The sequence below is a fragment of the Eleginops maclovinus genome, chromosome 22 (genome assembly GCF_036324505.1).
Source record: "Eleginops maclovinus isolate JMC-PN-2008 ecotype Puerto Natales chromosome 22, JC_Emac_rtc_rv5, whole genome shotgun sequence".
Classification (NCBI taxonomy): domain Eukaryota; kingdom Metazoa; phylum Chordata; class Actinopteri; order Perciformes; family Eleginopidae; genus Eleginops; species Eleginops maclovinus.
Window position 1 is genome coordinate 5,105,436 of NC_086370.1, and position 13,161 is coordinate 5,118,596.

Here is a 13,161-nt window from a genome sequence, read left to right on the forward strand (position 1 = left end):
AACAATTTTCCTTCAAATCTGTTCTTACCCAGGTGTGCTGAATGACGACTCTCACGTGATCATAAATTGAAGTTGTGTGTGGCTTATTGTTTATTTTTGCCATAGGTAATGCTGCCGTAAACAGCTACAATTAACAGGGACAGACTGTGTTGTTCTGTATGCAAATATTCTGGCATATGTGCAACAATTTGAAAAAATGCCACCAATAAAAGGCTTTGAGAAGAAACATTTCAGCAGTAATGATATCACTGTACTGGTAAAACAACGTGGGTAACATGGGGTTTCCAGAGCATCAGTAGTTCACAGGAGAGTGGGTTTTTCTAGATAAAGAAAGTATGAGGGCGCTAATGTCAAATTACAGCCCCGCCCACTTTCCGCTGAAAATACTGCATTAGAGCGAAGCGGGAAATATTAGTTTCTTCTTGTCTTAAAGCTGCTGCGTCATATATTGCACCTAAAACAACAAATAAATCCAGAGTTACGGTTTCTTTTCTTCCTCTGCAGAAAAAAGGAGAGTAAAAGAAAGGATGTACAGTGCTCAGCGTAAATGAGACACCCCCTTCGAAAAGTAACATTTTAAACAATATCTCAATGAACACAAAAACAATTTTCAAAATGTTGACAAGACCAAGTTTAATATAACATCTGTTTAACTTCTTACATGAAAGTAAGGTTAATAATATATCTTAGATTACACATGTTTCAGTTTTACTCAAATAAGGCGATACAAAAATGAGTACACCCCACTGAAAGTCTCTGGAGCAGAGCTACATTTTAGACTACAAATGTCTAATTTAACAATAATCAACCACAGCTGAGTCTAATGATTCCTTACACAGGCGTCCAGCAGCCAATTGACTATAAAAGGGTGTAAAGAAAACCCCTTCCCATTTTGTGTTGTTAGCAATGGAAACATGGAAGAGAAAGAAAATCATTTCTTTACACCGCAAAGGTGAAGGCAGATCAGGAAGATCAGCAAAGCTTTACTTATCAGTCAGAGTACTGTAGCAAAAGTGTACAAACACTTTAAAAAGATGGAACTGCAACCATCTCACAGAGACGTCCAGGTCGTCCACGGAAGTCAACACCTCGACAGGAGCGTCTTCTGATGAGAAGGGTCAAAGAAAATCGGCATGCAAGTTCACTGCAGTTATCTAAGGAAGTAGAAAGCCAAACTGGGGTGACTATTTCCCGTGACACAATACGGCATACACTGCAGAGGAATGGCATGCATGGGTGCCGTCCACAAAGGAAGCATCTCCTAAAGCCCAGGCACAAAAAAGCCCGCCTAGAGTTTGCCAGGGCCCCTGCTGACAAAGATGAAGACTACTGGGACTCTATACTCTGGAGTGATGAGACCAAGATAAATGTTTTTGGAACTGATGGCTTCAAAACTGTATGGTGTCGCAAAGGTGAGGAATACAAAGTAAAATGCATGGTGCCTACAGGGAAACATGGGGGTGGCAGGGTCCTTATGTGGGGTCGCATGAGTGCTGCTGGTGTCGGGGAGCTGCGCTTCATTGATGGCATCATGAATTCACAGATGAACTGCTCTATACTGAAAGAGAAGATGCTACCATCACTCCGTGCCCTTGGTCGTCGTGCACTTTTCCAACATGACAAAGATCCTAAAACACATCTAAGGCCACTGTTGGATTTCTGAAGAAGAACAGGGTGAAAGTTATTCAGTGGCCAAGTACGTCTCCTGATCTGAACCCAATTGAACACCTATGGGGGATTCTGAAGAGTCAAGTTGAGCATCACTTTCCATCCAGCATCCAGTCTCTAAAAGAGGTAATTCTGGAAGAATGGAAAAGGATTGATGTAGCAAAATGTTTCCAACTTGTTCATTCCATGCCTAGAAGACTTGGTGCTGTCATTAAAAAATCATGGAGGTCGAACAAAGTACTAGATGAAGTAGTTTTTGTTGTGGGGTGTACTCATTTTTGCATCGCCCTTATTTGAGTAAAACTGAAACGTGTAATCTAAGTTATATTATTAACCTTACTTTCATGTTAGAAGTTAAACAGATGTTATATAAACTTGGTCTTGTCAACATTTTTAAATTGTTTTTGTGTTCATTGAGATATTGTTTAAAATGTTACTTTCAAAGGGGGTGTACTCATTTACGCTGAGCACTGTCATTCAGAAATCTCAGTTTCAGTGTCAGCCTGCTGCCCGCCCCTCGTCCACCGGCAGACCCACCGGATATCCATCCCCTATTTATTCTCCACAAAAACAAAGCTGTCTCTGATGTCTGACGCTCTATTCGACACCATCTTCATATTTTTAGAGTCAATATACCGATTCTGACCAACAGAAATATTATTTTCTGGCATCACTTTAACATTTTACAGGAGAAATCTGCATTTTGGTCTGAGGGTGCACGCCGACAGTAAGAGGGCAGCGCCCCTGTTACCCGCTTTAGACAAAACCCTGGCGTTGATTGAGATCACTTGACCAATAGTGTTTCCCTAGCCCATAAATGTAATAATACAAAATGTACAGTAATTTTAAAACGTATAAGAATCTAAATTTGATGATATGATATTAAAGCATAACATATGGAGTGCTAGCCTTAAAAAGTGCACATAGTGATGTAACTATGTTATGGAAGTAAACAAAAGAGTCCAATAGAGACGTTTCTGCGGGGGGGGGGGGGGTGTTTAAGAGAGAAACTCCCTCTGGAGGGAACACAGGAATTTTAGCCTTTGCAGACCATTTACATGCACTAAAACCTATAGAACACAATACAGGGAAGGGAAAACCCTAAGAACCATAATAACCCTTTAAACAATTGAAATAATTAAAATATTTAAACAATGTATTCTTTTTTGCTTTTCACATTGTAGCACAATGCAGACAACGGACAGAATGTTCCTTCTGACGAGACTGAACATTTATATCATACAGACATGTTTTGCCTAGGCTTCATTTCCTTTACATGATACGCAATTTGTGTTTTGCCCACCTCGAGGTTTTGCACAGAGCCTTGCTGTGAAAACAGCTTGCGAAGTTTTGTTTCTATGGTTATATTCCCTGCTATATTGCGCCGCTTCATACAACTGATCATCTGATTTATTAAGCTTTGAAAGGTCAGTGGTAAAAAAGGTCAACTTTGAAATAATTCTAAACTTTTAGGGCAGCGCTTGGCAACAATTTTGAGTGGTGCGTGACAGAGGGTCTCTCCATAGGAACACAACAGTAACGTCAGCACAGAGCATTTCATGTGAATGCAGCTTTTACAGTGAAGGAAATGGCTATACCGAATGCATCTTCCAGATACTTAAACAGGTCATGCACTCAACATGATGTCAAATGATTTTCCATCAATCTCGGAGTAGGACTTTCCACGCTTGTCTTGTATTACACTCTACCTTTTATGTCAAGCTGTTTTGTTATTCCGCTGAAGTTCAGACTGGATTGACTTGTTTCTCTGTAATCCTTTATCATCATCAATGTGCCTCTAATTAGAGCTGGCCAGGTGCATCCTGTGACACCTTTAGTCAAAGTTAGAGACGGAGCTATTTAAAGCAAATCATATTTGACATTCACTGAGATATTAATAGAGCTGCTGGAACTTCCCACTGAGTGATGAAGGATTTAAAAACAGCTCTATTCTTGGACGTATCACTTTTGTTTCCATTGCTTTAATCCAGTGCCCGGTGTTCATTAATGTGCATCCTGTTTTCTTTTGTCGGTAATGAATAACCCTCTTGCGTCATGTGAGAATGTTGATTTTGCTTTTGCAGCATCTCTATCTAAAGTATCCCTATCTCTTGTTTCCTCTCAGGGAAGAGAGTTGGTGAGGAGGCAGTGTCCCTGAACCCATCATGTGCTGAAAGTCATCAGTGGTACGTGTTTCCTTCTTTTACACATTGAAAAGCTACTCTTTGTTCTGTTCAATCAAGTCTTTCGAGCTGCCATTTCAAAGGCTAATCAGTCAACAAAACTTGATACAGTTTGATGGCATGTGACTTGCTTTCATTGAGCGTGGTTGGATCCAAAGTGTTTCAGGTAATGCTACAAGACAGAATGAAGGCATAAACACAGGTACTTTCCCCAGATGAGAGGTGATGAGGGGCTGTACTTTGGAATGACATCTCGGGCCCCGGAGCTGCCATTCCTCTGTGTTTACTCAGGCACTTCTTTGGTTAGTTTTAACAAGAACATCTCAGGAAAAAAAACACAGACTGAATTTAATGTGAGTAATGTCAGTTTACCAAACGAGCAACCTCCTTGGCCAGAGAGATGTCAGTTTGTAAGAAAATAGATTTTTAAAACCTTTTCATTGAGTTTATGGTCTCAATCCTTTGTTCTGAGTCAACTTTATTTTAACATGATGTTATTTTAGTTAAAGAGGTCATATAAGGCTCATCTTCAGGTTCATATTTGTCTTTTGTGCCTTTAATGTTCCAAAAAGCTCTTTATTTTTCTCATACTGCTGCAGCACCTCTTTTCACCCACTGTCTGAAACCAGAGCCCAGTCTGCTCTGACTGGTTAGCCGGCCGGCTCTGTTGTGACCGCTTAGAGATGTGTCTGAAATATCCAAAGTGTTGTAATGCTCGCCAATTGATGCGCGGATGCTACAAAGTGATGTTGGGGATTTTAGCCTCTGCAGACCATTTCATAAAAACCTTTATAACACACTACAAGAAAGGGAAAACTACAAAAAGCATAACAGGGCATCAAAAGAAATGATAAAGCTGGTTATTTATTGGGGCGGGACTAGTTTGTGATTGACAGGTTGATGCCATGCTGTTGTCATGTTTGGTTGATGAGATTCTTCCAGTGTAAATGACCGTAACGATGAGATACATTTCCCGTACTGCACATATTTACTGTTGTACATAGTGCCAGGGATAACGCTGGGGATACTTGTGGTGCCAAGTGAGCTGGATGTGTGTCACAACACATGTATGCTTTTCATGTTCTGCGTTCTTGGCTTGTTCGACAAAGCAAACGAAAAAGACAACTAACTGGACATTTCAGTACGGCTAATAATTCTCCCTCTGAATGGTCCTTAGTATAACATTAAGTTCAGGGGAATTTTGTTGCCGTAGGTGATTCTCAGACAAAAGAAAATTGGGAGAACCTCACCCCCTCTCCTCCCTGCCTACCTCCCCTGTTGCCCTGGTACTCAGGGAAAAATCCCCTTGCTTTTAATTAGTTGTGCAGAGTGGGCCTGATGGCATGGATCCCGTTTGTATTTGTGCAGGCCCCAGTGGTGCATTCCTCATCTGGAACACCGCTCATGTCAAAACTTGACTCCTGATCATACACGGAATCCATGGCTGGAGTGGAGAGATGAAGGTTGCACCAGATGCAGCTCTAAGATAAGCTCGCAAATGTTGAGATTTGAAAACCACTGTAAAGTCTTCTTAATGCTACAACACAATGATCCAAAACAGTGAACTTTGCTTGTTTGTATAATACTGCTTTCCCAGTGTTTACATTTGTTTGCTGAATTAGTGTCCTGTGTAATTGAGATTATGTTGTTGCTTTCTGTAAATGTGTGTGTTTGTGTGTGTGTGTATGGAAAGCAGACCCTAAATGCCTGCGTTAGCCAGCAGCCCTGCTTGCTCTGTTCGTTAGGGAGTAATTAGCTCATGCACATACCGCAGCACTCGAGATGTCAAGTGAAATAGAAAGCCGTGTTTGTTTAGTTAATTAAGAGCAACAGCTTTAAAACAAAGCTTAATGCCTAATCCTGTATCCACTAATGGAATTTCTAAGATTCTTAAACCGAGAAGTTACGCTGTCTAAATTGAATGGACAGGGCGAAGTATGTAAAGCTGCTCTTTCAGAAGGGAGGAGGCAGGGAGTGGGGACGGTGCAAGGCAGTGTTGCAAGGAAGTTTATGTCTGAGGTAACTGTTTACTTAGTGTAACGATGCCGTGAGAAAGCTTGTCATCTGTGTTCCTGAATGCCGCCTGACTTGTCACGATTTGGAAGATGTTGTTAAGGCGAGCTGCCAGTCACTTCCTGCAATTCCACTCAGATTACATAACCCGAGTGAATGGATGGCTTTCTGAACCTTTTGAGTTGCGTTTTACAGGATTAATGTATATTAAAGTGTTGGAATGAGTCCAAATGAAAGCAGGTTTATTTTTGAAACTGAAATTGACGGCGTCACAGTGATTAAAAAAAAATAGTGTGTATGTTTATACATATTTATGTGGCATATATTTTTCAGATTGGTAACTTTGATAACAAGTTAATACATTTCGTTGTTCATGTCTGTTTCTCAAAATGTTGTTTTACGAGACATATTTATTTTAATTTATGAAACATAGTTTACTTGTTAAACATAATATTTTAATTTGAACTAAAATGTTTTTTTTATTTCAAGACAATGACATTTATTTCATATCACAAGAGATCATATAAAAGTCCTTTGTTTTTCAGGAAAGTGGAAGAAATTAAATGTTTCAGTCACGGCAGTTTGCAGGTTTTTGAAACCCTAATGCTGTTGTTACCATAATAGTCATTTGTATTTATCTACAGTATAAACAGAAATGATATCCTGTAAACCACAGTGACTTAATGTGTAGTCATTCATAGATTTTTGAGTGACAGCTTGGCAGGAAGGGTTAGGAGGCTCATCTCAACAAACCTGCTTTTTGCATCTGTAGCTTGCACGAAAACCCACAGATGTGAGTAAACCACTGTTCCCTCTGAAAGGTAGGTACAGTGGAGGAAATAAGTATTTGATCCCCTGCCAATTTAGTTAGTTTACCCATTTACAAAGAAATGAATAGTCTGTCATTTTTATGGTAGGTTTATTTTAACAGTGAGAGACAGAATGTCAAATAAATTGAGAACTGTAGATTAAAAAAAGATATCAATTGATTTGCGTTTAAATAAGTCCTTTCGCTTTTAAGAAAGTACTCCACAAGGCACAAGACTGGAATAGACAAGACCACCAGCAAGCAGCTTGGAGAGAAAGAGACAACTGGTTTGAATATTAGAAGATGGAAAAAGCACAAAATGACCATCAATCGCCCTCGGTCTGGGGCTCCATGATCAATGACCATGAGAAAGGTGAGGAGTCAGCCAAGAACTACACAGGAGGGTCTTGTTGATGATCTGAAGGCAGCTGGGACCACAGTCACCAAGAAAACTATTGGTAACACAATACGCCGTAATGGATGAAAATCCATAGAAAATCTGTGGCGGGAGCTGAAGCTTCCAGCTGCCAAGCATCAGCCTCCAAAGCTTTAGGATTTGAGAGGATCTGCAGAGAGGAGAGGACCAAAATCCCTCCTGAGATGTGAGCAAACCTGGTGACCGACTACAAGAAGCATCTGACCTCTGTGCTGTCCAACAAGGCTTTCTCCACCAAGAAGTAAGGCATGTTTTGCAAGGGATCAAATACTTATTTCCCCCAATTAAATGCTAATCAATTTATATCTTTTTTTTAATCTTTATTTCTGGATTTATTTTTGATATTCTGTCTCTCACTGTTAAAATAAACCTACTATAAAAATGACAGACTGTTCAGTTCTTGGTAAGTGGGTAAAGTAACTAAATTGGCAGGGGATCAAATACTTATTTCCTCCACTGTATATTCAACAACAGGGCTGGTGTTCCCCAATATGTTTGAATTCAGACCAAACTAAACCTAAAATAGCTCGTTTACCTTCAATAGCCTCTCCTAATTTTCAACGACACAAGCATTGTACACTTTGCACTCGTCTCTAACCCATAATTAAATGTGCATGGTGAAATTAGCTTTAGACTCGACCGTCTTGTTTGGGTAGGCGGAGCAGGTTCAGCCTGGCCTTCTGGTCCTTTTGAAGTACCTTCCTCCCTTATGGGAGGTGTCCCTGCAATAACCAACCTGTGTATTGGGACTTAAATCTTTATACACTGCCATTACAGTCTATGAATGAATCAGAGGAGAAGATGGTTGATCAACCATTATAATTTGTATTACAACTCTTTCATGATGTAGTAGCATGCCATTCTTTGCTAGTTAGCACCATAGACTATGACGCTGTCTTAAATGAGGTATTCCTGTATTTTTTTGGAATGCAACCCAATGAGCTTACTAATGATTAGTATGGCAAAATGCAGTGTACTGTGTACCCTGATGGTGGGCTCATAACAGTCAAAAAGTTATGTTTTGCAATTCGTCCCTTTGGATGTAAACCTGGCACCTCCGACTTGTTCTAATTTTCGGTGCATTTTTAGAGCACACATCTCTCATTCCGTCCTCTCGTGTTACATTCTTCAAAAGCACTATGTGTAGCCACGTCGTAGAGCTTTCTAGTAAACCACAAAGAGGGCTGATATGTAGACTAAAGTGGGATATAATGTTTGCCTCTTGGCCTGTGAATGTGTACGAGTGAATACAGTATGGTAAGCTTGCATTGGGGTGCATTGGAAATGGCTTCCGTGACAGTGAGTGTCAGAAGCCTGCATGTATAATCTCAGCAGTATTGCCGGCTTTGTTTATAGGTTCGTTTTGTATGATCCCACCGTGTGACTTCAGCCCCTGTAAATCCCTGGCTATAGGGCCCCTCTGATGGTACAAAGGCACTGTGGATTAAGCAGGGAGCCTGTTGAAGTGCCAGTCAGAGGGGGGCCAGGATGGGCTCACTTTGACCTCTACGAAAAGACAAGTTTAATTTCAAACACGCGCCTCTGTTTGCTGCGGTCATCTTTAGCAGCAGCATTGTGCTTTGTTCCCCAGTTGCCTTGGAAACCCTGTGTGTGCATACACTTCACTGTACTCTGGAACACACATCTGCTAATCACACACCTCCCAAGCAAAGAAAACACCGTCAGCTCATTCTGTTATTGGCTGAGTACATCGGCGCACTGCAGACATTGTCTCGCGCACGTTGTCCTTGAACTCCTCGAGTTCCTGCTCCTGTTTCTCTACAAGTTTTAGCCTGGGGTCCTGTCTTGCCCTCTCTTTCTTTGAATGAGGTCCCTATGTTTGGATTTGAAGGGCTGAAATCCATCTGCTGTTTCCGCCAAGCAGCTGACACTTAGGCCCTTTTGTTTTTGCCCAGTAGAGTGGGGGATTTCACTGAGCCGTGCTAAAACCCGGACTAACCTTGCACAATTAGAACTTCTGTCCTCCTCTCATCTTCACGCTGACATGTTTCCCTGTCGCCCATTTCCCCCTCCTCCTCTCCTCTTCCTCCTCCCCCTCCTCCTCCTCCTCCTCGTCTTGATATTTCCCTTTTCTAGCCCCAAGACAGGTAGGGAAAGATAGTATTTCAACTCTGAAGAAAAGGATAAACAACAGCCCTTGAGGCAGGACACGCCTCTCTACACCTTCACATCCTCTCTTCCTACTTCTCTCCGCCTCCTGAAGTATGCTTCTGTTTCAAACAATGACATATTGCGTAACACCAAAAACAACACACCTCACCTTCTGCACGGTGAAGACATTTTGGAATAGAAGACCTTTGTGCTTTTTTTCCCTTCACACAGAAAACACCCCATGTCTACTTCTTTATCTTTCCTCGTCATTTTTAGTTTTAGTTTTATTTATTTACTTTTTAAGTTTCTCTGCTAATTTATTGTACATTTGTTTGCTATTTTTGGGTCACTCAAACAGATTGAACTGTTAACTGAGCAAAATGCTATGTAAATAATTTCACCCCAAATAAAGAATACAAAAGATATAAAAGACTATAGTCAAATGCAAACTCCCAAGAGACTCCACAGGGGGTCTCCAGGTGCAGCTCTGCCACTGGCACTCTTCGGTCCACATACTTTACACTAAACACTGCCGGAATTGCTTCGTGTTGAATAATGTTAGCGCTACCCAATCGGTGTTAAGTAAAAATGTGTCTTGTGGTAGCCTGGATGTTGAGCAATCTCTCCCAAAGCCCTCACCTGGCCAATGCTCCATGTCAATTCTGATTACTCTCTCCTTCAGGTATGCTGCTCTGGTTGCTCTGCTCATCAAACCACCAGCAAGAATATAAGATTTATTGCATTTAATCACATCAGCATATGACCTACTGGTTTGCATAACTCCCCAAGGAAGATTGCACTTATCTGAGCTCATTAATGTGGTGTTGACTTGTTGGAATCACTGCATTGTGTGTAATGTCGAACAGGCAACGACAAGCTAGGACAGTTTATTTTTTATTATCAGGAATAGTTCGCTTTTTTGACCATTTGTGTTTTATTAGAGCAGCATATCAGGCTGTACACGTTTTATTGTTTTAGCGCTTGATTTGTGACAAAAAAAATGAAGTGATTTCAGCAAATTCCTGGTTTTGTTTGTCAATCAACAGGCCAACATCCAATCCAAATATTCAAATTAAAGCAGCACTAGTTGCTAACAATACATATTTGGGCATCTTAGTTTAGGATGTTAGCACGCTAACCTTTGTTTATCGGCACTAAACAATCACTAAAGTACTAAAAATGTCAAGTATTTGTCCACAAACCAATGAATTAGACAAAGTGAAAGTTTGACCTCATAATGATGCTTTATTCTGAGGGGTACATGTATTTATATTTTTAATATCTATACCAATCCAATCCAATAGCTGCTAACATTGTGTGAAATTGTTTAGTCAAGCCGATGGTCCACTAGCTAGTTAGTTGTTCATTGATGGTGAAATGCTTATCCAATACACAGGCTCCAACTAACAAATGTTCCCACTTTCATTCAAATTTTTTGAGCCAGTGTTTTATTTTGTCGCTTTGTTATTCCTTCGCCCTGACATTATGTTGCCCTGACGACAACATAATGTTTTTGGGATTGTCTGCCTGTACGTCTGGCTGTCGTCCAACTCATTCTCGTGAATGCGATACCTCAAGAAAACCTTGAAGGGAATTTATTACAATTTGGCAAAAACACTCTCCAATAGGTGAGCTTTTCAGGTGATGACATTTGGAAAGACATGGATATAAACAGCAACTTAACTAGCTGTGGGAAGCAAACAACCACAAGGCAGTGTTTCAAGTTCAAATTGTATCTAGTCAGGCTGTGGAACTGCTGCAAAATATGCGAGCTCAAAATGTTATTAAAATGTAGTAATCAAGTGTAAACCAGCCGTTCCTGGCTCCTTTTCCGCACAGCAGATATTAAGTCAACGTCAATGGATTTGCTCAAAGCCTTTACATCCAGCAGTCTGTTTTCATTGGAAGCTAGGAAGCATAACTGCAGACAGATAGCATCTCTGATGTTGTGGAGATCCCAACTCATAAAGTGCCAACCAGTGGCCGCACCCTGCGCTTCCTTAAGAAAACAAACACATTTGTATTGTTCCAATTTCACACAATTCATCAGCATATGTTATCTTTGGAGAGTATATTCTGGGTTCTTAAAGGTATGTGGTTGGTATTTGTGTTTGTTATTCCAACACAACGCCCACAGAAAGCAGGAGTGGTAAGATGATGATAATTTTACATTTTGATGAGGTAGTTATTGGAACATTGTCAACCAAAGTCAAAAGTCTTTGTTTCTTCTTTCAGTTAAACCATGCTAATGTTGCAGTACATTCTTCACTCTGCAACAGCACAGCAAAAACTTTGTCCATTGTCTTTTCTCAGTCGTGTAGTCTAACAACATTATATGCCTGATCACAATTCAAAGACCAGAACAGAAAGAGTGAGGACAGCATAGGAGAGCGGTAGATCACCGATAAACCCCTACTTAAAAATCCATCCACACATACCAGACACTTCAGTGCACACGCACACACAGTCACAGATTCCATCTAGCATCACCATGTCAGACGACACTGCCAGATGACCTTTGTGCACGCTGATCCTTCATATAAAAGGTATTTGTGTCGCTCGCTGGTGTTTGACAGAGTACCAGTAGGATTAAAGCAGCCTTGCGGAGAAACTACTTTGATCACCTCTCTCCGCTCTTCTCCAAACCCACAACGTCATGCTGACTTACACATCCCCAGCAGAAATTGCTCTTTGTTTCCCTTCCACCTGCCCACTGGTCCAAGTCGGTGTAATAATTAGTGGGCAAAGGACTAAGGTGATGCAGCTTATCTCTGCTGACGTTGCCTAATGAGGAGTCAAAGAAGGTTGAGTGTTGGTGCTTTTTCAGTCCTTTTGGTGTCTCAGTGTTAGTGACCCAGAGAGAAGGTTGTGTGACTGGAAGTACATTTCTCTCCATTCCTCCCAACTCCAGAAAAACTCCATACTACTTGACTTTTGTACTGTAGTATGTCAGGACTGGGTGAGCAAAACCCCAAAACCTCGAGCCCCTGTTAGATTTTTCCAGTTGTGCCCTAGAATTCACATCAACCTACAGGAACAATATCAAAGTAAAGAAAGAAGAATAAAAAAGGAACCCTTAATCGTCCCACAGAGGGGAAATTTACATTCTCAATTTGACCCGCCCTAGTGTTAGGAGCAGAAGAACGTAGAGTTCTAAGGTACTCTAAACCGTGCAGCCAGTCATTACTGGCTTGTACTATCTTCTACTATTTTTCAGTCCAGTAAATTCCTTTAGTTCTCAAGTCTGCCTGCATCATAATGATGAGGCAAAGTAAAGATGGAGGTGATCTTGTGTGGTCAAAGATTCAAACTTCCTGAGCAACCTGAGTTGATAGTGTGATTTTGTTGAAGTGTAAGACACTCGACAATCGACTGTCTTGAGGCTCAGCTTTAAATAATGACTATCCAGAAATCCAGCTTTTGCTTTTGATAACCTGACATATGTTCAAATATTCATATAATAGCCACCTCATATCAGTAATGATAGTCAATGATAGTTTCAATTAATGTAATTTTGTAAAAGAAGTCAGCAGGATTAACATAAGCCTGAGCAGGCAACAATTTAAGTAGGTAATCTGTTCATTTTGAGTGTTACTTATTAACATTATTATTTTAAAACCACTATTTATAATGCGTGTTGTCCTTTTGCATTCATTAGAATTTGGATAATTGTGTCATCTCTACTTTTTAGCAGAGAGGGGGAGATAGAGAGGAGGACTTGGGAGTCAAACCCGCTTACTTGGCAGCGGACACCTCATATCCATACAAAGTAGATTTCTTTTATAGATGCCATTTGTTGTGGTCATTGCCGTCTTTCAGCAAGAAGTACTCCAGCGTTTTGGTCCAGGGGGATGTATAATCTTTACAAACATGTGTTAACGTATAACCTGTTAACAATGACCCAAAAAGCATAACCAGTCGACGGATTTTACAAAACTAAA

At 40.7% G+C, this 13,161-nt stretch overlaps 1 protein-coding gene across 1 annotated transcript in view; it reads left to right on the forward strand.

Moving 5' to 3' along the window:
• The window catches only part of LOC134858926 (regulator of microtubule dynamics protein 2), a 42,672-nt gene that overhangs the window by 18,513 nt on the left and 10,998 nt on the right, over window positions 1–13,161 (forward strand). The window contains 1 exon segment of the mRNA XM_063875157.1: window positions 3,794–3,854. Coding sequence (XP_063731227.1) covers window positions 3,794–3,854 — 61 coding nt within the window.